At 47.9% G+C, this 23,492-nt stretch overlaps 12 protein-coding genes across 12 annotated transcripts; 8 read left to right on the plus strand and 4 right to left on the minus strand.

Moving 5' to 3' along the window:
• Positions 1-141: 141 nt before the first annotated feature.
• On the minus strand, positions 142-2,325 carry PPTG_06771 (hypothetical protein; the record flags this gene model as incomplete). The annotated part of the gene is made up of 2 exons (XM_008900813.1): positions 142-1,189; positions 1,268-2,325. 2 exons carry the CDS (start codon positions 2,323-2,325, stop codon positions 142-144), a joined length of 2,106 nt encoding a protein of 701 aa, XP_008899061.1.
• A 462-nt stretch (positions 2,326-2,787) lies between these two features.
• On the plus strand, positions 2,788-4,837 carry PPTG_21944 (hypothetical protein; the record flags this gene model as incomplete). Its single annotated transcript, XM_008901112.1, has 5 exons — positions 2,788-3,321; positions 3,391-3,429; positions 3,478-3,797; positions 4,087-4,369; positions 4,451-4,837. The coding sequence occupies 5 exons, from the start codon at positions 2,788-2,790 to the stop codon at positions 4,835-4,837; spliced, it is 1,563 nt and encodes a 520-aa protein (XP_008899360.1).
• A 241-nt stretch (positions 4,838-5,078) lies between these two features.
• Positions 5,079-5,460, plus strand: PPTG_21945 (hypothetical protein; the record flags this gene model as incomplete). The annotated part of the gene is made up of 2 exons (XM_008901113.1): positions 5,079-5,236; positions 5,433-5,460. The coding sequence occupies 2 exons, from the start codon at positions 5,079-5,081 to the stop codon at positions 5,458-5,460; spliced, it is 186 nt and encodes a 61-aa protein (XP_008899361.1).
• A 537-nt stretch (positions 5,461-5,997) lies between these two features.
• PPTG_06774 (CAMK protein kinase) lies at positions 5,998-7,194 on the plus strand. The gene has a single exon (XM_008900814.1). The coding sequence runs from the start codon at positions 6,088-6,090 to the stop codon at positions 6,955-6,957; it is 870 nt and encodes a 289-aa protein (XP_008899062.1). The 5' UTR covers positions 5,998-6,087; the 3' UTR covers positions 6,958-7,194.
• Positions 7,195-7,528: 334 nt separating this feature from the next.
• On the plus strand, positions 7,529-7,645 carry PPTG_21946 (hypothetical protein; the record flags this gene model as incomplete). The annotated part of the gene is made up of 1 exon (XM_008901114.1): positions 7,529-7,645. The coding sequence occupies one exon, from the start codon at positions 7,529-7,531 to the stop codon at positions 7,643-7,645; it is 117 nt and encodes a 38-aa protein (XP_008899362.1).
• Positions 7,646-8,559: 914 nt separating this feature from the next.
• Positions 8,560-9,849, plus strand: PPTG_06775 (hypothetical protein; the record flags this gene model as incomplete). Its single annotated transcript, XM_008900815.1, has 2 exons — positions 8,560-9,463; positions 9,608-9,849. The coding sequence occupies 2 exons, from the start codon at positions 8,560-8,562 to the stop codon at positions 9,847-9,849; spliced, it is 1,146 nt and encodes a 381-aa protein (XP_008899063.1).
• A 122-nt stretch (positions 9,850-9,971) lies between these two features.
• PPTG_06776 (hypothetical protein) lies at positions 9,972-12,377 on the minus strand (the record flags this gene model as incomplete). The annotated part of the gene is made up of 1 exon (XM_008900816.1): positions 9,972-12,377. One exon carries the CDS (start codon positions 12,375-12,377, stop codon positions 10,032-10,034), a length of 2,346 nt encoding a protein of 781 aa, XP_008899064.1. The 3' UTR covers positions 9,972-10,031.
• Positions 12,378-12,590: 213 nt separating this feature from the next.
• Positions 12,591-13,031, minus strand: PPTG_21947 (hypothetical protein). The gene has a single exon (XM_008901115.1). The coding sequence runs from the start codon at positions 12,991-12,993 to the stop codon at positions 12,895-12,897; it is 99 nt and encodes a 32-aa protein (XP_008899363.1). The 5' UTR covers positions 12,994-13,031; the 3' UTR covers positions 12,591-12,894.
• Positions 13,032-14,229: 1,198 nt separating this feature from the next.
• Positions 14,230-14,759, minus strand: PPTG_06777 (hypothetical protein; the record flags this gene model as incomplete). Its single annotated transcript, XM_008900817.1, has 2 exons — positions 14,230-14,313; positions 14,349-14,759. 2 exons carry the CDS (start codon positions 14,757-14,759, stop codon positions 14,230-14,232), a joined length of 495 nt encoding a protein of 164 aa, XP_008899065.1.
• Positions 14,760-15,056: 297 nt separating this feature from the next.
• On the plus strand, positions 15,057-16,838 carry PPTG_06778 (serine/threonine protein kinase). Its single transcript, XM_008900818.1, has one exon. The coding sequence runs from the start codon at positions 15,830-15,832 to the stop codon at positions 16,727-16,729; it is 900 nt and encodes a 299-aa protein (XP_008899066.1). The 5' UTR covers positions 15,057-15,829; the 3' UTR covers positions 16,730-16,838.
• A 102-nt stretch (positions 16,839-16,940) lies between these two features.
• On the plus strand, positions 16,941-17,656 carry PPTG_06779 (hypothetical protein). Its single transcript, XM_008900819.1, has one exon. The coding sequence runs from the start codon at positions 17,129-17,131 to the stop codon at positions 17,513-17,515; it is 387 nt and encodes a 128-aa protein (XP_008899067.1). The 5' UTR covers positions 16,941-17,128; the 3' UTR covers positions 17,516-17,656.
• Positions 17,657-18,231: 575 nt separating this feature from the next.
• PPTG_06780 (hypothetical protein) lies at positions 18,232-20,862 on the plus strand (the record flags this gene model as incomplete). The annotated part of the gene is made up of 8 exons (XM_008900820.1): positions 18,232-18,405; positions 18,475-18,515; positions 18,628-18,761; positions 18,826-19,089; positions 19,166-20,209; positions 20,287-20,612; positions 20,651-20,771; positions 20,840-20,862. The coding sequence occupies 8 exons, from the start codon at positions 18,232-18,234 to the stop codon at positions 20,860-20,862; spliced, it is 2,127 nt and encodes a 708-aa protein (XP_008899068.1).
• Positions 20,863-23,492: the final 2,630 nt, after the last annotated feature.

Consider the following 23,492-nt stretch of genomic DNA (forward strand, 5'->3'; position numbering starts at 1 on the left):
GTTTTGCCAGTTTTGTGTTACCACTCCAGTGTACCCAAGTGTAGTTTTTGAATTTTTTTTTGAAAAATCGGAAATCTATACACTGATGGACGTAGATATCAATTCGATTTATCGGGTAAATCGCATACTCTGTCGAAGCACTTACTTCTTTGGGGCCTTCCTCTTCTTTGCAGGCGCTTCCTCGGCGCTTGGCCCGACGTCTTCGCGCCCACGACGGTCCTGATTCGCTTTCGCTGCCACTACCATGGCCGCACGGTGGTCTCGGCGTGCCTGCTTGGCTGCTTTGGCATCCAGGTGGTCTTGCGCACTCGGTTTTGCGTACAGTGGATCGTCTCGGAACTCCTCAGGGACGTATGGCCTGATGTTATGGTACATCGTTTGGCTTTTCTCCACATTGGGCGGTGGTGGGGCCAGCACCTCCACGTGGTCGCTCATCATCTTCACCACCTTCTCCTTTGTCGTGAGGATACCGTCAAACTTACGCCGGAGATTCATCTCGACAGGCTCATCGTTAGGTTCCTTCCTACACGACACTACTCCAATCGACACCTCGTCCATGGAGAAGATCTGATATTGCTGAATGCCTTCTAGGCGTTTGTACAGCTCCGTCAGCACGCCCTTGTAACTCTTAAACTGCGAACTACCACGTGGAATGTGAACTGTCACAGAGTTCGCCGCGGCTTCCTTAACAGCGTCCACTACCTGAGCCACAGTATAGCAATCTACTTTCGCAACATGCTTGCGAATATGACCGAAGCCTCGATCGCACGAGTTCCTCGTGTGGCCCTTTACAAAGAACTTGTAGTCTACGTGCTTCAGCAGCCCCATGTCCACTTGCGCCAACAAGAACTTGATGACGTAGTTGTTCTTGTTCTGACCCGAGCAATTGTCAGCGTAAACAGTCAATCTATTCTTGCCTTCAGACAGAACCTTGGTCCGGAGAAAATGTTCTAGCATGGAGTTGATCTGGTCGCTGCCTTTTCCACTCGCTGTTCCATCGTAGAGGTAGTTGGTTTGAATACCGTCGTTCTCGCAGAAAATGCCGAAGCAACTGACGGACAACAGTGAGCAAAAATACCACTGCGACGGCGTACTGGCAATGCTAGGAACAGTAAGGTTCTGCGAGAAGTCCATGACGATAACGGCGTGGTCGTCGCTCACTGAAGTCTTGTCCTTCTTGCATTCACGGCTGCAACCAAAACAAAAATATATTAACATCCCCTGTTAAAAGTTACCAGTAGATTAAATTGATACCAATCTCCCTTACCGCATTTTGCGAGCGGACTCCGTGTGTCTGCCAAGCGCCTCGGTTTTCTCTGCACTGACGTCGTTGCGCATGCTTGTATGGTAGATGGAACAGATATCACACACGTTGCTTCTTGGCGACCGAATGCGAATGGTCGGACAATGGAGCGTCAGTAGCTTCCTCATCGTCGAAGGTGCAGGCTCTCGGACGCGCAGGCGAATCTGCTCCACGAAGCTGTGCATCTCCTCGTACAAAACATTCCATGTGAAGTGCGCGGGCAGTAGCGTGTACCTGTCGCTGCTGTAATATTTCTTCGTGACGCCATCCTTCGTCTTCTGCATTCGAACTCTCACCGGCACAACCTCCCCAACCTCCTCTGCAAACTCCTTAAACCACTTCACTAACCAGACCAGTTCGACAGCCGCTGCGTTCTGGTTCAAAGTGTTCCCATGACTCTTTGCCCCGATATTTCCGTCACGGACGTGGTTTTTGTATCGTTGAACAGTGAGCGGCACCACACCGTAGCAGCGAGCAAACGTGGGCCGACACACCTTGCCCACGAAAGGAAGATAGTATGCGAACTTATCCAGAAGTCCATACCCACGGGCACGATCGACAGGCACCTGCATCAGTGCCCCCAAAAGAGTGTAGAGGCTGATGGACTTCTCTGTGTTCGTCATTGTGGACAGCGAGCAGAGCAGCAACTCCGGCTGCTTAGTCTTGCTCTCCACGCAGCGATTCCCACACGCATCAGCTTGAAGAATGGAGGTAACTTGGCCACGAAGATCCTGGTCCATCAAATAGATACCAATGTCCTCGTCACCCTCAGCAGCAGTGTCCTCCTCTCCACTATCTGCGCTCTCAGCTGTAAGGGGCTCTTCGTCGTAACTAGATGCCTGTGAGTCGGGGGTGAAGTCCTCGTCCTCGCTGTCGTCAAGCTTCTCGCTGTCACTCGCGGCGCTTTGGCTGCTACAGCCTACTTCTTCTTCCGGTTCCCTGGGGGCGACCGGGGCAGCAACAGGAGCGCCAGTGTCGGCACGGTGAGCAGTTCCCGACGCGTACGCTATTAGATCCTCCATGGTCGTCTGCTTTGTAGGTGATACACCTCGATCCAAATTTTTGAAAAGTAAAAAAGGCTCTAACTCAGCAATTCGTTTATGTACGAAAAACTGTTGGTCAACTTCAGAGCCGTTTATCTCGAAAACGCTAAAATGTTGATTAGTAACATTTTGTTTGCCGCCGTCTCAAATGAACATTTATTACGACGGTCACTGAGAATGTCCACTTATCTATTTTAGATATATTATGCGAACTCAGGCGGAGAGAAATGTTTGTTTCCGGCTCTCCTCGTACAATAGATTCGCTTTTGCAAGTATCCAAGTCGTGGTTTGGGAACTTACTCCGACTGTTTGTAGAAAAATGTTCACCAAGTGTTCGCTCATTGGTTAAGATTTGTTGCACTTGGTCATACAAACATTGATAGGAAAAGTGTTTCACCAAAAGAGCTTTTGAAAAGTCCTTTTCATTTCATCATTCATACCATGAGGAACAATCACAAGAAAACCGACGAGTACCCTGACGAGTGGGATGTCGTTGAAGACTCGCAAGATCCTGACGAGCTTTCACTACCGTTTGAGATCGTGGCCGAAACACAAGACTCTGACGAAGGTGACACGAGCGAGTTGAGCCAAGACCTGTTGCAGCTCACTGTAACAAATACAAAGGTGGTCCACAAGCAGACGAAGAAGTCTTCGCTCAAACGGCAACAGCCAAAGAAGGTGACGGCGAAGAGCAAGAAGATTCAAGTCAAGAAGCCAAAGCGGGTAAAATCAGAAGGAACCATGCTCGAGAAAGCGTTCCGGAAAGGCAAAGGCTTTTGCAGCGTGGTCTGTCGTTTGACATCAATCTGTCCAGACTCGCTCCTCGTCGAAGAGATCAAACGCACAGCTCGGGCGATGAAGCAGATCCAGATGGAAACATGGCATCTTGCGAATATACACACGCTACGGTGTCTCGAGAACAATCTTCCTTCACCAGACTTCGGCAACACGTTCTTCGACCACTGCTGTTCGGGAGTATCCTCTACGGCTCGAACCCGTCTCATTGCCGAAAAAAAAAATCCTTCGTTGTGAGAATTGATTCAGATCTACCGAGCCGATCGAGAACGTGCAGGATTGGAAGAGGTTTCTCATTTGACTGGGTATTCGGAACTGAAGAATGATATGCAGTAGACGATGGTTACCAATGCTGGCGTCATGATTCGAGAGCACTTTCGTAAACGACTGCGGGCGTACGTGGAGATTACTTTTGGTGGAGGCCAAAGTAAGAAAGCGAGACAAGAACGACTGAAAAAGATCGTGCAAGCTTGTTACAACGTCGAAGAGACCGATCTCTTGGAAGCGTTGCAGATGCGAGACATCCTTACTCCCAATGATGAGGAGTGGAGTGACAAGTGGATCCCGTGGTCAAACCACATCAAAGGGAACGGTATGGGATTCTACGTTCGACTGATTTGGGAGTTCCAAAGCGTTACCAGTGGACTGTTCCAGGGGTAAACCTGTCCGTCACATCTTTTCAACAAAATCGGTGGACTGTCATGCGTCGCGCTTTCAACATTGAGCGCTTTGAAACCAGAAAACCGGAGTGTCCTTTAACCAAGTCAGAGTTTGCGCGTTTGTCCGTCGAAGAGAAATATGAACACGCCAGCCATCTCTTCGCAAACCAAGTGATGACGGACGGATATGGGGCTTCCGTTTTATTGATTCGGCCGAAGACGGAAGACGAGAAGACGTCTGACAAGAACTGTTCCGAAAGCCCTGTGGTTCCTCTTGGTTACGTAGATCTAAGACTCCTCGTCATCGCAACGAAAGAGATATCGTGAGTGTGACGACACGCGAATACCGTCACATGGTTGGGTTCAACCGATTCCGAGCGTGGAATGAAGGACAGAAACGGTCGCATCCAGAGTATTGGAAGATCATCGCGGAGATGCCTTCGTTCAAAACCGCAAGCTCCAAGAAGTACTTGGAGCGACTGGAGTACTTTTGGCGCCACGCACGATTCTTGTTGCAGTTTTGCGTGGATCGACCGTTTCTCAAGTGGAAGTTCTTCCAGAAGCGTATGGTGCGTGTAGCGGTGGATACGATCGCGAAACGTATTGTTCCCAATGTCAGCCGTTTGACGTGCGTAGCGTTTGGAGACTAGAGTCAACACAAAGGTATCAAGGGCCACGCGCTGAGTCCGGTCAAGGGTTTGAAGCAGGCGATGCAAAAGCGTGCAAAGGTGGTCTCCATAGACGAGTTCAGGACGAGCAAGCTCTGCTCGCAGTGCCACCAGACGCTTTCGCAAGTCGACTATATCGTGGACGTAAAGCTGCCGAAGAAGAGAAAGCGTAAGGGTGTGGTTTTGCCTCGAAATCGAGCTGAAGTGCAGTTAGAAGAAAAGACGTGCTACAGAGTGTTGCGTTGCGACCACGTAAACTGTATCGCTCATTACTGGGACCGAGATGTGAACGCAGCCATCAACATGGTGGAACTTCTCATGAGCGAGATATTGGGTCGTGGACGCATGCAAGCCTTCAAAAGAGCGTAGGTAGAAAAAAAGTGGAGATGAGAAAGTCTCCACCCAAGCTAGACTTGGATATTGCAGGATAGGACATTCTCAGTGACCCCTGTAATATGTGCCAGCTCAAGCTATTTGAAAACCTTGAAGAGCGAGACGACATTGTGGACTTCTATCGCGATGAACTCGTGAATGCGATGCCCAACTTGTGCATTACCTCGAAAGACATAAACAAGAAAAGGGCAGGGCAACAACGAATGCGTTGGGAGAAATGAAGATCTACTCGCTGACCAACTATGGCCGACCGGATGTGCGCGCTCTCGACGACATTTGCGCTGCCGCGTTCAACGTTCCGATCGTCGACACGTACATCGATCAGCTGCACACGTACAATTATTACATGCGGGTTTCTCCGTCGACCCAGTGGTGGTAAGATTGTGCCTGTATCGTAAAAAAAAATCAGAAAGTATACCGAATTTCCCTAAAAGGATTATCAGTTGCTGTATCAAGATGCGTGAGGTGTACTGAAAGTAAAGACTTTACCACAGCTTTGCTTTGAGTATATTAAACCAGGATAATAACATAAATCTGCTACACTACGTCGTTTTAATTCGTTTACTTACAGTACTTTGATCATTATGCAACTACTATAACTAATATTGATAATAATTTACGCTAGATTTATTTGCCGATACCAACTACGAAGTAGCTGACCTGATCTTGAAGCTGGCCATTCGCACTTATGAAGTCGCTGTCTCTATTTGCTGGTGAAGATGGTCCAGTTCTTGGCATGCGAATGCGACAGCAACTGGTTGACTTGTATACAACTCAGCATTGCTACGTGCCATCACCTTCGATGCCTTTTTAGCACTATCTAGCAGGCAGGCCGAACGAGCGGCGTAAGCGTAAGAAAATACTCAAATCGGATACCACGACGCATTGGAAAGTACAGTTATCGATAACAATAATTTCATACTGATCAATATATTTTTTATACATTATAGGTTAACATAATCAATGTTTTGCTTACTCATTCAGCCACGAACAAGCACCGAAGTTCGGAGGTACACACGCACGGCCCACAATGCCACAGCTTTTTCTATTTATTTATCCATGTATCCATACTCAGTGTCCTCGGCGCTGGTTCGTCTGTCAAGTCGCAAAAAAGTGCACCATGTAACTGCTGAAATCTTGGAGCTAACGTCTCGAATCGAAACCTTTAAAGCTGTTCCTTGCTCTCATAACTCAATCTACCGCTTCTTAACAGAACAGCTATCGTCATGGCAACACCCGAACTTCGATTCAGACGGAAAATAGGCGACGCAATGTACGGTGAAGTTCTGGAGTATGAGCTCCTGCAGCACCAACCGAACGAACGATCCTGCGTCGTTGCTGTCAAAAGCATAAACTTGTCATACGCAATAACGGCTCGAAGTCGCACTCAAGCTGATAGGGTCCTGGATGACCCTAATCAAGAATGCCGAGTCGCTAAGCTGCTCGCAAGAACCAGCGGTCATCGAAATGTTGTCAAGTCCTTCTTTCAGTTCCAGAAGAATGATTCTCTCTACTTGGTGAGTGAATTCTGCGCAGACGGGGATCTGCACACCCACCTCGCCAAGACCGGAGCGGTGGACGAGCAGTTCTCCATCCACATTATGGCCCAGATCTTTGACGGCGTCAACTTTCTGCATCGCAACCTGAACATTGCGCATCGAGATCTGTCGCTTGAAAACGTATTAATGAATAACGGAGAGTGCAAGATCTCGGACTTTGGTCTATCTGTGGAGGCCACTTCGCGCTGCTCCGATCGCGTGGGCAAGGACTACTACATGGCGCCGGAGGTGGTGGCTAGAAACGAATACGACCCGGTTAAGGCGGATGTCTGGTCGTTGGGAATTATATGGTTCGTTCTAGTCACAGGCTCCCCGCTGATCACAATCGCTTCTCAGGATAACAAGGCATTTCTCGCAATGAAAGAGTGCGGAGTCATGTCGGTATTTGAGTCGTGGAAGGTCACCACGAGGCTGTCAGCACCCGTTATGGACCTGATCTCGCGAATGCTAAAGGTTGACCCGGCAGAGAGAATTGCGCTCGACGAGATTTTGCAGCATCCGTGTCTTGACCCAGAGAGTATCAATAGACGCCGCTAAGATGTAAATTCCTGCACAACGCTTCGACGAGTTTATCCGTTGAACATATCATTGCAACTTGCAAGCCATTTGCATAAGCCACTTTATCAGCAACTTGACGGCGGACAACTCTGGAACCGCACGACTCCTGAGATCAGTTTCAACAACTGAGCTGAATCACTCAGTCGCCAGTGAGGCGAAAAAAGTTGCCGCTACTTTCAGATTAATTCCTTAACTCTGAACTGTATTGTCACGGTAATTTCGATTCTTAATTGTGTTCGATTAACTCTGAAGCTGTCGGATTAACAACTCTGACATCTAGATAAACAAAACCATTCGGCTGGCTTAACTTACAGGTCGAAAAACTTTCGTGTGGGATAAAGAAACGCAGGTGTATTTCGAAAGTCAGTGTAACAAGTGTGTAGCTTAGTTGTATTGGGCAAAATGTTTCTACGGATTCGATCCAACGAAGCTCTTTTCTTTGAGTCTGTCGAGCCGTCTGTCCACTCGAGGACGTCGACTCTCACCGCTGCTCGTCACTGTGCTACTTTCGATCCGCCCCAATTGGATGTGGTCAGTCAACCCAAAGCTAATGGACGACGGTACCAATCGCCGCACAAAAACAAAAAACAACGGAGCTGGCGGTAAAACATGTACAACAAACGAATCTGGGTTGTTCTTCACTCTCAACGCATTCGGCCAAGATTAAATCGATGGGGGGAGAAAAGGTATCCCACTGGTATAAAAGATGTGAACTTACAGCTAGTACATGCGCCAAATAATTCCTGGAGAGCAGCAAGAAGAGCTGCATTGAAAGCTTCACCGAGAGTAATTCGTTCCATAAAAAGTCGCTTGTAGCACAACCAATTTCCAGACAGTATCACGGCAAACTGCATCTACACAACGCAGTAAGACACTCCAGTTACACAGTTTATGGTAACTCCAGAACTCTTTTTCAAACTCATTTTGTCCAGGACAAATGGTGGAATTCGAACAGATAGGATTTAAAAATCGACTTTGAAAAAGATAAATTTTTACGATATGAAGTTTTTGTGATTAAAATCACAAGAACTTCATATCGTTTTCTTGATCATGTATCTGCACCCTGTTGTATGCAGCATTGAATTGGCAGAGGCTGTCGGTTTTTCTGTCCTAAAACAGACTGAAATGCCCTAAAATGCGCTAGAAACAATTATCTCACCTGGCTGGTGAGAGCGCTGGGCCCAAATACCGTGCATAACCATCAAGACCTCACATGCAAATCACTTCTATTGGACTTGTAATTATGACTAAATGCTGGCGAGAGTCGGATGACGCATGTTTGCTGTCGCCATCAACACTGTTCCAGCCTTGAAATTGATTGCACTCCATTTGCGACAACGGGGTCCCAAAATGATGTCGCTGTCGCTAATCTGCGTAATGCTTGATGATTACATTTCGTTTGGACTGGTGTGAGATCCCCACTTCAAGGGTCTAGATCCCAACCATTTCCAAACTTCTTTTCGTCCACCGCTTCGACACTCCACTCCTGGCATGATATGTGGCCACTTCGTCGGACCCCACGTGAAGCTGAGTGGCAGTGTGATTGGCCCCGTACTGCCTCGCCGAGCAAGACACGCGATCATGGACAACGTCCTGCAGGCCTCGCTGGAGACAAGTGTTGACCTCGCCTTCCAGTACACCACAAGAGGGCTGTCCAGCACGCTCAAACGAGCTGCTCCTACAAGACCAATGTCCAATACCAATCAGATCGCAATTTCCTTCCACTCCCAGCCTCTCGAGACGTCACGTGCACCAACAAGCAACGCAGAGCTACCAGGTCTGAAGTGTCATCGAGACAATGACGAGATGGACAAGTTTAAGAGACTTGAGGTCAAGAAGGCCATCCGACGTGAGCAGTGCCGAAAGAACCAGACACGCCACCGTCGTAGAAAATGCACCCTCCACCAACGCATTCAACACGAGGTGCAGCAGTTGCGTGAAGAGGTGCAGGGATTGAAGCTTAATCGTCAACTTCTACGGTTCGAGAAAAAGACAAACCCGAGTGCGTGGAATATCGTGAGCGACGTCTTCCGCCTTCTGGAAATCGGTTTCTGCGCTCCATGGCACATGGTAAATGCCGACGAGATGATGAAGCACACTGAAATGTGGCAGATTCTGGTTGAGTTGCTGAAGTCTTTCGAGCAAGCTGTGGGCATGGAGGGCCTGCATGGCGTGGAAATGCTACTGGAACAACTACGACGCTACTCGTTGTATTTCAGCGAGCCTCAGGTGCATTTGCAGCGAGTTGAGGAGCTGGTTCCTGGTGTTGTGACGGTTACTGCCCGGCTCAAGCTGACGGTGTCGGAATTCACGTTGCGCTGTGTGTTTCCGCGCCTTGAGAGACCGAGGGTTGGTGGTGACGATGTGGAGGACATACATCGGTCTCTACGAAATAAACTGCTTGGTAGGCGGCTGGACTGCCTTTGCAAGGTGACATTCCCAATGAACGAGGAGAGTGGCCGCGTGAGTCGATTAGAGATCTGTGGTCTGTATTGACGTGGTCGGCTCGTTGCTTCAGGTGCTGAGGAATACGGCTGATGTACCAAGCGTACTCGACGACGCACTGATAACCCCCAGACGGCGTTATTGGCGAGTTAACAGCCTTGCTGTTATAACGGCGATGATGCAGTCCCAGCCAATCTGGAGGAAGTCCCGGCCGGAGTGACACTTGTTGGAGGCGAGGAATCCATTCCTGAATCCAACACGGAACGATTCATCGAGGGCCGTGGTCGGTTCTTCTGTCACCGCTTCCACTTCCCGTACGGCAGCGGTTTCCGCTACAGATGGCGCTGGTGGAAAACGTTCGGCCGCCCTATCTACGGTCCCCGTTGCCTGTTTGGTCGTCCTATTGGAGGCTTCTTCTACTGCTAAATTGCTGTGAAGATCTCACAAGCATTTGCTCTGCTTGATTCATATAAATCGAGCGTGATAAATAATCCTTGGCGTACATCAACATGACTTGAATGGCGATCTGTTTTATGCTTGTTTTTTTTGTTAATTTTCCAGTGTTTTATTATTGAATATGGTTCAGGAATGCACTATTTCACCTTCACCTACGTCGGAGTGCCAAGGCCAAACGCGAGCAGATCGAGAAATTTACCGTACTGAGGTTTCTGAGAATGACTAATCAAAGATATTTCCCAAGGTTTCACATTGGCTTCAGCGACTGGCAGTCCAGTATCTGCTCCTCCGGTGACTCCTCCTACAGCCTCAAACCGAGGAATTAACCATGGTGGCGCCAAATACATGTTGTACCCAGATAAATACATACGAAGAATGGCAGCTCCCGATACAGAATCGATCTCTGGGCCGTACATGGTAGCGAGAAGATCATACGCTAACAGTTGCGACGCAATCCATTCACGTAGAGCCATCGCAGCATCGTATATCGGCCTGGTGTCGCTTGTGTCGATCGTATAGGACAGCAATTCATTGTTTACGTGTATGTTCCAAGCAGTATCAGCGTATGTCCGTAAAGAAATAACGACCGATGCTCCAAAAATATTATTCACAAACGTTGGTATGTGAAATCCTAGTAAAGGAGAGGCAACATCGCCATATTCCAAGTCACACGAGATCGAAAGGCACGTCAACTCAGCCGCGAATAAGTCCCAGCCTTGTCGAGAGAGGAAAATATCCGGAGTGAGCAGTACTTGGGTTAAATTCAGGGACACTCGAGCGCTCCCATATTCATTCTCTGCGCTAGTGCTTTGTGTCCAGCCATATTCGCGCAGTAAGGGAACAAGTCTGTCCCGTGAAGACTCGACGCAATCAGTATCATCCCGACAAAGTGCGATATCGTCTTGACATTGACGACAGGTGTCATCAGATAAAATGGATCTGGAGATCGACGTTGGAGTGGTGGTTGGCACTGGAATGGAATTGTCAATTCCGTCCGATAACATCTTCAGCATCTTGGTATACTGTGGTTTCTGGCGTGTGGACGAGATGACCATGCTGGGTAATGTAACATTTGCCTCAGCACGAGGGAAACTATCCCCGATGTCAACTAGTCCTCCTACAGCAGAAAACTGAGGAATCTTTGTCGGATTTACCATCAAGTACTGATACTGATCCTGATCAAAGCTGCCGAACACTCGGATGCTTAGGGTGATTGCGCCTAGATTACTGAAGACTCGGTTAACTACTTGAAATTCAAGTTTCACTGAGTCGTCCGATCCCAGAGCTCTAAGCCAATTCTGAAAGGGAAGAGTATAATCAGTTGAGCTTGTAGATACTTGAATGGGTTTGTATGAGAAAACCACTCCATTTATTTGAACATCCCACTCGGTGTTGCCGTATGTCCGCAATTCCACTTTAACGGAAGGTACAAGTTCCAATTTCGTCGGCATATGTTCCATCGTGTTATCGACGTAGACATCGCTGTATTCCATGTCATATGAGCCGTTTGCGAGACAAAAGAACTCGCCAGCGAGTAAATCCCAGGCTTTCGAAGAGTAGGCTCTATTCAGAGATACCATTAGTGGGTACAAGTCACCTCTGAATGCTGTAGTGCCGTAGTCATCTACTACAGTCGTTTTCATAGGAGTTTGTAGACTGCTTTGTGTACTGGTTAGCAAAAGTATTAGCGAATCACGCGTCAGCGAGACACATTCGGAGTCATTTTGACATCGAGCTAGAACCCAAGAGCACTTCCGACATGGATCAGTAGACGATATTTCTTGAGTTGGGGACACTACAGTCGAAGAAGGCGTTGGAGTTGTAGCCGTCCCGCCGAGACCAATTTCTAATAGATCCAGGAACTTGTCGTACCGAGGAGTCTGACCAATCGACCATAGTTTTATATCCCACATCGTATAGTTTGCCCCTGCGTATTGGATATTATCCACACCTCCAGATTCCGTTCCTCCGGCCACTTCAAACACAGGAACTAGCGCTGGATGTAGCATTGTATACCGTCCAGTGACAGTGTCGTAGCCTCCGTAAAACTTCACTTTAAAACTGGAAGCATCCGAAATTACAGTTCCATCCCAACTACCTACACGCACGATAAGCTCAAATGGGACTTTACCACTCAACTCTTCAATCCAACGCTGAAACGCGGGGGTCGTTACATCAAGACTACCGGAAGTAGGCGAGTAGATAAACTCCATATCGTACACAGTAACTCTCCATTTCGTGTCTGCAAATGTACAAATTCGATAGATCGCAGCGATTTTCCCAACATTTATGAACGAAGGTTGGTAGGTGGCTACGTTGTTGTATCCCACTTCACATGAACGTTGAGCGAGGCAGATCATTTCTGCGGTAAACGCGTGCCATGCCGAAGTGCTAATGGCACTTGATGGAATGGATCGAAGAAGACTGGCCAGATCAATTTCTAGACGTCTGGGATCACTTGTATTGGCTTTGGCAGGTGGTGTAGCAACACGGAACATCGGAACAAGCCTGTTCTTTGAGGATTCTGAGCAATCAGGATCGCTCTGACATCTTGCCAAGGCAGATTGGCATAAGCGACAAGAATCTGTCGTTGATAAATGTTCCAAACGGGTATACGGTGTACCGGTGTTTGACGTTGTGGGTGTGCCTGAACTAGTGGATGTCGAGCTCCCACTGAATATCTTTGCATTATCGTGTGGCACCACTCGAAGCTGAGTAGACCCGCCTTCCATTACAACTTGTTTTATGTTGCCTGCTTTGAGAGAATTGTCAATTACCACTGCTTCCATTGTGAACTTTGGCAGGAAAACGTGGTGGTAAATGATCTCAAGTGCCCACTCCGATCCGTCATTGCTTGTACTTGATCTCGCGCCCCCAACTAAAATCCCAGTCAAAGTATACAACGTGTCATTGACCTGTTGTCCGATTTGATCATCTGAAGCTGAAGGAGACAATGGTGTGGTAGTGGCGATGAGGAGTCCGCTTACTGAGTACTTGATCTTTATACTCGCAGTGTCAATACTTGATGAAATGCGAAGTATCTGAATGTACGACGATGTTTCCAGTACAATCATTTGTGTATCTTTCACCAATGCAATCGACCCAAAAGGACATCGTGTGGCCGAGAAACAAGCAAGACTGGAGCTTGCGTCCAGAATTCCAGCAAGGTTATCCAGATTAGATGAAGTGGTTCTTATACATCGAGTGATCTCGGAACTTACTGGTCGCTGGGTACTAGTCACCATCATTGTCTCGTAGAGTGATGGTGGTAACTCGTGGCGAATACATTGTCCGAAACTAGTGCCTGCCGCGTTGTAATTACACGTTCCATTCGTAATCTCTTCGGTAGAGCATCCAAACAATTGGGAACTGCATGAAACGCAGTCAGCAGCCAAAGTCCATGAGTGATTGGCCACTGTCTTGACTCTTGCCTGGAGCTTGTCGATTAAAGTGCTCAATGCTGGTCGAGTAACTTCTGCTGGGAATTCTAGAACAGCTTTAGGAGGAGATTTTTCACTTTCTATGAATTGCCCAGTCGCAGTGTAGAACGAGAGAGTGTGAAGTAGTAGAGCGTCCGAGTAGTTCAGCGATATTTGCAGCGTACTTGAGTCAGCATCATCAGGTTCAACTAGAACGGACACTCTTGCGGCTTGTGCGAGCACAAATGAGCGAATAAATATCCCTAGATAAGACGCCGACGCATTGTACGTAAAAGTCTCAACGCTGGTCGTATTCTTTCGGATATCCCGTTTCACGATTTTAAGATCCACATTATCTGTCCCGCTGGTTGTCGGTGTCACTACAAACTTTTGTGTACCGTTAGTTAGCCGAAATAATGTAGGTAAGTAACTTGTGTTGGTCATAGTACTGGCGCCGAGAGGACAAGAAAACTTTGCAAAGCAAAACAAGGCATGGCGGATAGGAGCCCATACCGACACTGGAAGAGCCGCCACACACGTTGCCAAAGGCCCAAGGAAATCATCCTCCTTTATATCACCAGCGTCAGTCCCAGCATCTCCCGTATTTGTTAGACTACTACCACTTCCCCCGTCGTTATTAGCGCTCTCTCCCAAGAGTATTAGTTGCGTTATTAAACATGGCAGTACAATTGTCTGGCAATGCTCACTGTCCCGACAAGTATTGAGAAAATCATCACAAGCATCACACGAACTACCAGTTGAACTTGAGTCCGTATCTGGTGTACTAAAAGTAACCAAGGGGTACGCGTCGAGAGGTACCACATCGCGCTTCTCAGTGTTTTTTGTTATGGATAATACCACTCGAATCGTGTTCCCATCTACTCGGCGAGTAGTATGCGTCACTCGTTGGTTGCCATACATTCCATACACTTCAATCGAACTCGTTATTGTGCGTACATCCTTTAACTGAACCCTTATAACCACGAGTAACTGGTCTCCAGCCGATAATCTTTGGCTGCGTTGTCGAAGTCGTAGTAACAAGTCAATTACCGGCCCCGTTGCTGTTGTGTTCGTTTGGAACCACCACGTTGTAACCTCAGTACCTCCTGGTATCAACGGTAGAATGGTCGACGAATCGTGCATGTCGAATGTAGCAGATGCTATAGGATAATTGCTGTCGTATTGGTGCAGGAAGAACGGATCGGTCTCGAATATCGAAGAGATCTTCAGTTGAAGACACAGTCGAGCGTCACTGCACACAATGGAGTCGGATGGAGCCATGAACTCGTAGGCTGTAGGGGCAGAATCCAAGCCTCCAAACTTCACGTGGCGACTAGTGGAAGACGTCGATGGGTGGATCATGCCTGCAATGTCAGGTACTACCACGCGCGCAGTGTTAACCGCGTCTCCCACGCTCGTCAACGACAGCAACAACAGGCACATCAACAACATGGTCCCCATGATCGACGAGGCCAATGGTCTTATATTACTCCAATTCAAATCGGTATATCTATTATATGTGTGAGGATATGTATTACTGAAGGAGCTGTAAAACTTGACTATATAATTTGAGGATCAAAGTATCTTTTTTCTTAAGGATCTTTGGAACATTGCAACATCTATTTATATAAGTTGCTAACGCGGGGTTCCGTCAACCACCTGTTTACAGAGCTGTCACGCTCCTTGGGGCTGTTCACTGGCTGAGCGTGTGTCAGCCAATCAAAGTGGTGAGATTCGTATAGGCTGCTCTGTGGACACCACTTTATTAGTGGGCGGTGTGAGTAGGCTATTTTACAGGTTGCAGTATGCAAGCCAGTTCTATCTTTTTGTTATTGTCACGCTTGAGCCAGCTCATCTAGGCCTAGGCCATGTGTCCAGTCGACAGGCGAGTAACTGGTGGAGATCTTGCTCATCAAAGCTTGCCAGTCCACCCCACAACTGATTTTCAACCATAGTGCGCCATTGAGAGCGACTTCAACTGACCAAGATCGCAACGCCACGTGCTGAAATATAGTAGTCACGTGTTGCCAACAGGACGATCAGCTTTCCGCATCGTTAGGCCGAAGAAGATTTTCTATGATGCAGCCCAAGTTGTGAATAAGAGATAAGAGAGTTACCCTCTCTTACCAGTAGTTGAGCTCAAATGTAACAATGTCGCATTACGACCTGAAAACTGAACCAACTCCTGTCGACTAACACTGTATCACTCCACGTTTCGTTTTGTCTAGGACAAGCCGAGCGGAGCCCCGCTAAGCGGGGCTTTTTGAACAGTGTTAAGCCGAGCTGGCAGGGCACCCGCCTCGCTTCGCTCAACGAGAATGCGAAACAAAACGCTGAGGTGTTCGCGAGACACGGAGATAAGATCCGACGACGCCAGGACTGCATTTAGCTCGAAGGTGCAAAAACATCTGAACGCACACACTGGAACGATAAAACCGTCGGTAGCGCTTCTATCGCGTGCCAGCTCACCGGAGCTTCAATCTTCTTGCATTTCGGGTTTTGCCGCCTGATTGAAGCCGTCGTTGTCTGTCATGCAAGTGCTCCACGAACGATATCGAGTCACGCGCGACCTTAGCGCCACACTATACGGGTGTGTTGTCGCCTGCCAAGACACACAAGGTGAGCAGAAACTCGAACCGAAAACTGCTCTCGTATCCCCTGTTGTAGTCAAGCAAGTGTCACTGGAGCGCATGGCAAGCGTCATGAGAGACTTCCCGTCCGATGGCCACATGCCGGACAACCCGTTCGTCGAAAAAGAGGTCGGTGACATCATACGCGCTGCCGGGGGACACCCCAACCTCGTGCAGTACAAAGAGTCAATCCTTGACCAAAAGACTCTCTACCTGGTTTTGGAATACTGCGCCGACGGTGATCTATACGACTACCTCAGTAGAAGAAAACAACGCACCATGTCGTGCTCTAACGCGCTCAGTGTGCTGTCCCAAGTGGCCATGGGTCTGGCGTTTCTACACAAGCACGGGATCGCACACCGTGACATCTCACTCGAGAACATCATGCTACACCGGGGACGGTGTAAAATCGGCGACTTTGGGCTCGCTACACGCGCCAGCATCGCCAATGGGCGACAAGTGGGCAAGAAATACTATATGGCGCCCGAGATCGTCGCAGGCGAGACGTACGACCCCAAGGTGGCGGATGTTTGGTCACTCGGTATTGTGTTCTTCATTATGCTCACGGGTTCGCCGCTCGTTTCGTTGGCTTCCACGTCTGTCAAATCATTCCGTACACTGCAACAGGCCGGCATCAAGACTGTTCTTCAAGCCTGGGGGATCGCGCCGACCATGTCCGAGAGTGCCGTGGATCTTTTGTCGGGCATGCTGCAGATCGATCCTCAGAAGCGCCTGACGGTTGCCCAGGTGCTCGATCACGACGCTTTGAGCTCGTCAGGTGGCTGTACCAAGACAGCCTAAGTTCGCGAACCAGTAAAGTGACCAGCACCATGCACGTTTAAAGCGGTATAGCGTGTTCTAGTCGTTGAACCTGTAACTATATAAATAAATGTACCCATGTAGACTACTACAACGGTCACTAGCGGCTAACTAGCCGCCGCTGGTTTTTAGGTAAATTCAAGGTTAATTAGGGTGAACGGATTGGTCTGGACCACAAAATACCGGTAATTAAGGATTCAAGAAGCCGGTAGTTTCGCGTCCTCTGGACGCAGGATCTCGTCTGAATTTAGCCGACGGTTGCTGCTCGCACCAGTCACTTCTCCGTTTTCTTTGGTGTTGAGACTTCACTTGGCCATTCCATTAAAATCGAGAGCACACCCCAAGTGAACAGAGACCCCAAGTTCCAATTTACCGGGCAATATGTGCCGCACCATCCAACCGCCGGGCATTTTCTTCATGCCGTCGACAGCGACGCTGGAAGAGTTCCAGTTCCTCCCACCGCCCGTGCCACTCCCGCTATGCCCCAGTTATATGACTAAGAAGACAGACGTCGATCTTCCTGCACCATTACCGCCGTCGCAGGTGCTACGACGTGGTCTAGAGTTCGTGCTGAGTGCTGAAGGCGTTCGCTTCACGGACCTCGCCTTCGTCGGTGAAGTAAAGGCCCGGATTGCTGAGCTGATGAGCATAGCCTCGGCGTCAGAGGCGTCGAACAACAACAACTCCCGTTTGGCAAAGAAGACTCTCAAGTTCAGGAATATCGCACAGCAGGAACAGTCTGGAGAGGTTGCTGTCAGTGCTCTGTGAAGCCAGATCCACATTTTCCTTCAACACTGACTTCCTGAGACAGACTCTACCCAAACTTACTTAATCAATCTCTGCATTTTAGCTTCACCCCAAACCACTGTTAGATAAGAATACTGTGATTTTGATAATTGCTGCATCTCGATACTTGCACTCGATATTTAGATCCCAAAACCCTTGCGAGGCCCCTTCAAAAAATGATTCCCTGCCGTACCCAATCAGATTCTACTATCACTTGGTCTTAGTATTTTCGGGCTTTCTCTGTAATTACGTGTGGTCTACAATATGAGGGCTACGCGTAGGCTGGGAAAGCTATCAACCCAGTTATTATTTCTTTTAAATTGTAGCGCTGTATAATGGATGCTGCAGAAATGCATTTTTGTTGAAAACCACTTTCTTGAAGTGAGAGTCGACAGCCTTAACCCCTTAAGCGCGACGGCCTGTATTCTCCGAGATTACGAAAAAAGATTAACTTGTATGGTCCAGGATAAGAATGTTTGACTAGAAGTTTGTATTGATGTATACAATATTTAACACAATCAAGGCTCGGGTACGAAGATAATCTATCAGATCCCTCTTGCTCATCGCTCCATGCACACCGTATGTAAATTAAGAAACAGAGGTATAGACCGATGTGAAGCACACATATAACATTTTACAGTTTGCAAGCCAACGGCCACACATTTCGTTCATTCAAGAATCCGCCGGGAGAAAGCAAAATGTCCGGTTTTAGGCTGCGCTGGTCTGACCTAACGAAAGAGGGGTGGCGTTCGAGGCTGCCGACGGGCCTCTCGAACAGCTACACGTACCTCAAGCCTGGAAAGACTAAGAAAGACGTGCGAGGTGTGGATTATTTCGTGGGCGAAGAGGAACTGATGAAGTATTTGGACCGGGTTGATTTAGGTGGGTGCACGTCACACCGCAATGAATTTACAGCTTACTGACGTGTGAATGAATGCCAGAAGCGGCAAAGGACTCTCAATCAGATGTTAGCAGTGCTGCAGTAAGCTAAGACGTCCCAAATTCTCCAAACGACGTCCACCGTACGTTATCCTGTATAATACATACTACTACCACTCTAATCCTGTATCTCTCGTTTCTTCTGTATGCATCAGAAACTGCATGCGCATCAACACCAGACGAAAATCATCCCCTGGTTGTGAAACTACAGTCGCTAGGGAAGGAGATAAAACCACTGCTACTAGTGGGCTTTCCACAGCAGTTGACACCAACCTGGACGGTGCGCCATGTATCATACAGGATACCCGGCACTGCTATTCTGTATCTAACATATTGTGCGTGTTCATGAGCAGACGACGACCAAGCCGCATCTTACGGAGAGTCTGTGTCTCCTACTCTGCGGTATGAGTCTCCTCACGTGACTCACCGAGAGTCACAATCGCCAGTTGTTTCTTCAGGTTCGAATTTCTCCCCGTCACCTCGCCGCAACCTAAGAGAAGAATTTGACAATGAAGAAAACGAAACTCGTGGGGAAGTAGACGGCAGCAGAAACGAAGTGCCGAGTAACGAGGAAATTGAACTTCGTCGTCTAGCGATAACTGCGGCTGATAACTCAGGTTGGTTATCTTGTATATACAAGATATTGATACTGAATATTGATGCAATCCTGTATGTGTATTTGTACATTTATAGATGTCAATGTCTATCAAGATATAGACAACCCCGATGACTTTACCGCAATGGTGTCCGATGCTGAGAACGACGATGGCGCCTCTGGTGATGAAGAGTGCGTGGAGGAAGAAACCAATTCACTCGACGGAAGCGACGACAACGAAGAGGACGCAATTGAAGATGCAGTGTTCAACAAGGATTTCCTTGAAGCTGCTGGTGGTATTGCTGGAATTACCAGAAGCACAGTAAACGCCACCGTCCTGAAGGACATGTCATTGAATGGCTGGACGGATCCAGTATCATTCGCGCCCTATCCATACTTAGACCAACCGTATGAGGCTCGCAGCAGTGATTCTATCAGTACCGATTTTCCAAATCTCTATCGAGGTGACTATGGACCGTCGACTCGAGCACTCGAAGCAGCTTCAACAGTAATAGGGAGTTTCTTCTATTTCGTTCAACCACAGTTGTGGAACAGTATTACTGAGGCGTCCAATGATTATTTCCTGGAGAAGATTGATGAACGAGTGGAGGGGCAGTACCAGAAGCAGCTAGTACGCGAAAGAAAACAGCCGCGGTATCGAAAGAATACACGGGAGGATATAAAGACATCTCTTTTGGGAACACCGGACATATCAGCTCGAGAGCTATGCGTTTTTATCGGTCTTTTGATTGCTCGAACGATAGCGCCCAACAAGGAAAAGTTGGAGCATCACTGGAGAACTACAGACGATGGTGCAATTCCGCGCGGCCGCTTCGGACTCTACATGACAAGAGACCGCTTCATGCATATCTCGCGGAACCTGCACTTCAGCAACAACGCAGAACATCGGGCCGTAAGTGACCGAGCATGGAAACTCCGCCCTGTGATAGATGCACTCCAAGAACGTTTCAAATCTGGATACAGGCCGCCGCCCGTAATGGCCTTTGATGAGGCAATGCTACCATCGAGGTCTTCTTTTAACCGCATGCGGGTTTACATGAAAGACAAACCCCACAAGTGGGGTACTAAGCTTTTCATGCTGTGTTGCTCTTCTTCAGCTTACTGCATCCGGTACGTGCGAAGTTACTTCCGCCAAGATTTCTTATCTGGTATCATCCAAACTTCTTATTGTGCTATCTTGTATTATACCGGTTCTAAGTTTACTGTGGGAAAACCCAAACCGGGGTGAGCACTGCTGGGACTGACGCGAAGTCAGGGCCAGCCGCTGTCGTTCGAAACCTGAAAGAGGTGTTTGGATGTAGTGGATCGAGAGAAAAGCGATTGATTGTTACAGATCGATTCTACACGTCCCCCACGCTTGCCATGCAGCTTCTGACGCTCGGGTTCTATACTATTGGTACTGTTATGACCAACCGACAGGGGTTTTGCAAGGCTATCGTGGAAAAAAAGAAAAAGAGACCCTCTGATGTGCTGAGGGGCACGTACACAGTTGCATACTCGACGATAGTACCAGGCATCAAGGCTGTATGTTGGTGCTCAGCACCGGGGGCAGTATTGAGCAGGACCGAGTAGTGCGGCGAGAGAAATCGGGAGTACGGGCAGAGATCGCATGTCCAAGAATCCTGAAGGACTATCAGACTTTCATGGGCGGCGGGATGTGCATGATCAACTCCGCCTTCAAAGGTAAGTAATCTTATCCTGTATGTACATGTTTGGATATTGATATAATCTGTATAATATATTGTATGCAGGTACTCACTACAACTGGCATTGAAATACAAGAAGTATTACAAGAGTCTTTTCCTTGGGTTCCTTGATTTAGCGATTGTGAACGCATTCATCGTGTACAACCACCGGCGAGTCGCCGAAGGGGAAAAAAGATCTCACACATCAAGTTCCTCAAACAGCTTCACTTAGAGCTCGTTCAAATGCAAGAAGGGGATTGGGAGATAGTATGCAGCACCCAGCAGACACCAACAAAGTCGCGGGTGGGTGGCCCAGTTCCGCATCGTGTGCATGACCTCGTCCAGGTAGATGAGTGGCGGGATGGAAATAATGGACAAGGGCGGAAACGGCGTCAACGCACCTGTAAGGTGTGCTCAAAATTGAAACGATCCGACGGACCAAAGGTGGCGAGACGTCGTACTACCGCGAGCGTGTAAGCTCCCTACGTCTTCGAAGCCGTTGGCTGCACGTGTATATCTGTGTAACAAGATCAAGCACAAGGTAGACGGAAGGGAGCTGTCATGTTATGATATCTGACACACAAGCTGGCGGAACGGGACCAACATACCTCCATCAGTGAAGAATAACCGGATTCGCGCGCGCACTCCAGGAAGCTCTACAGGCGCGGGTGGTAGCACAGACGGAAGTGACGTTAACCGGCAGCACAAGAAGCATCAGCGTGTAGAGACGACTAGCTGATCTACAGTAATTCATATCTTGATACATTTTTGTTTTTGTATGGTAAATACTGTCCGGTTTGGCAGGTGTCATTGCTGCCTGTCTTTGGACAGCTATTGCTATGTTCTGACGATTGTGCGCGCTTGATTTTTGTACGGCAACGTACACGACCAAACTATTATCTTGTATTTCTTGATACTGCGCTTCGGTATTATACATGATACCATATTTTCACCATCTCAGGGGTTGGTATACAGTGAGGCTATCCATATGCAGGATATCTAAATATGTTATATTAAGTATTCAACGCTTCCCCCAAGATACAAGATAATGGAGATAGGGTTTCGGTAAATGAGTGCGCTGAAAATCGCTCGCGCTCAAGGGGTTAATGTATGTGGCGGTGTACACAGTCTACTAAGCTCTTCGATATATCTGATAGGTTTCTTGGTCCATGGAACCACACCAAAGCGTGTGATTAGTAGCGTCGAGACCAGTTCTGTTCGAACTAGCTCAACGTTCTTGAATGTTAGAGCACAGTAGGTTAGAATATTTGCAGTTTGCACGACCTTCAGAAAAAAAAGTTTTCTACATGAGCAGCCAATAATACAGATACAGCAAACTTTTCGCCAGAAACAACATTCTTCAATCTGCCAAAAGCTATTATTAAAAAAAAGTCCCTCAACCTGCAATCGAATATTTTACGTTGTTTTGCTTAGGCTATTTACGTCAATGCATCGCCCTAGCCATATTATGTATGCACGTGCATCATCTGCCCATGCTTCGCAGCTGCAGCAACTGCTTCATGAGTACTTCATGAAGATGATGCTGTTTGAGCTTCAACCATATTGTAAATATTGGAGACAAAATCCAAAATGGTTATTCACAGACAGCAACAAATTGGCGAATCGAATCTTGAGCCGGTCCGTGCTGCGGCTTCGGCAGGTAACACGCACCGGCGAAAATACATGCTTAACTCAGTATTTAGTCAAAGTTGGTATTGTGCTTTCCGGCCAAATTTGCCTCTTTCGCTATATTCGAAGAGTTACATGCATTTAAAATCCCTGGCAGTTCGAAACGGTTTAGGGCTACACCGTCTACGGTCCCTATCGTACTTAATCGAGCCAATACTCAAACTAAGTTCGAAGCAGATTTGCGCGGTTGACTGCGCTGTTAAAACAAAGAACCGCGCACGGAATTTCGGAGTAGAACTCGCAATATCATCCGAGAACAAAGCGCGCGTCCTTTTTCCTCACGTATACTGAATACGCCGTTTTCATTGATCAACGTACTGCTACATACCTTAAAATGACAGTAACCTGCTGGATGAGACTTGACTGCATCTGGACTCAGCTATCGGCTCCAGTTTATCGGCATCAAATACCCCGGGGCCTCACCGAATTAGTCTGTTTGGGCTGCCCAGCAGCACACAGAAAAATATTAACCCTGGATATAGAGATGGAAAGACGTAGCTAGCCGAGCGTTCAGCTGGATTTACGCCTGATGTCCAAATTCACCCACGGAATGGCAGTCTTGAGTTGTTTGGTTGATTTTGAAATAAAGGAACAGTTACGGTAGCCGAAGATTGTTAAGGGCCGCCTAAATACATTTCAGCATATGATTCTTTCTTAGATTTTGTTCTTCAGACCGTAAGTAAATTTCAGCAAAATCACCATCAAGCTGTTCAATTGTCATTGTAAGGTGTATCCTATATCTGATAGTAGAAGGACACTCATGACGTTTAACTGCGCTTCGCATTCGAGATGAGCGCGGGCTTTCATGTTTTGGAGAGCTGAAATATTTATCAGTAGAATAGGTCGGTGCTCAAAAAGAAGCAAGACCGCCCTTACCGCCGTGTCCACACGCACAGCACTAGTACATGACAGCGCACTGGTGCAGCGGGACCATTAACGCCGTCATTAATGCCCGAGCGGACAACGCCGTCCCGCCACGCACGATATTTTTTGCAATAGCAGCGACAGTGATAGCGCCGGCTGTGTACCA

This window comes from Phytophthora parasitica (assembly GCF_000247585.1).
Source record: "Phytophthora parasitica INRA-310 unplaced genomic scaffold supercont2.10, whole genome shotgun sequence".
NCBI classification, from domain to species: domain Eukaryota; phylum Oomycota; class Peronosporomycetes; order Peronosporales; family Peronosporaceae; genus Phytophthora; species Phytophthora nicotianae.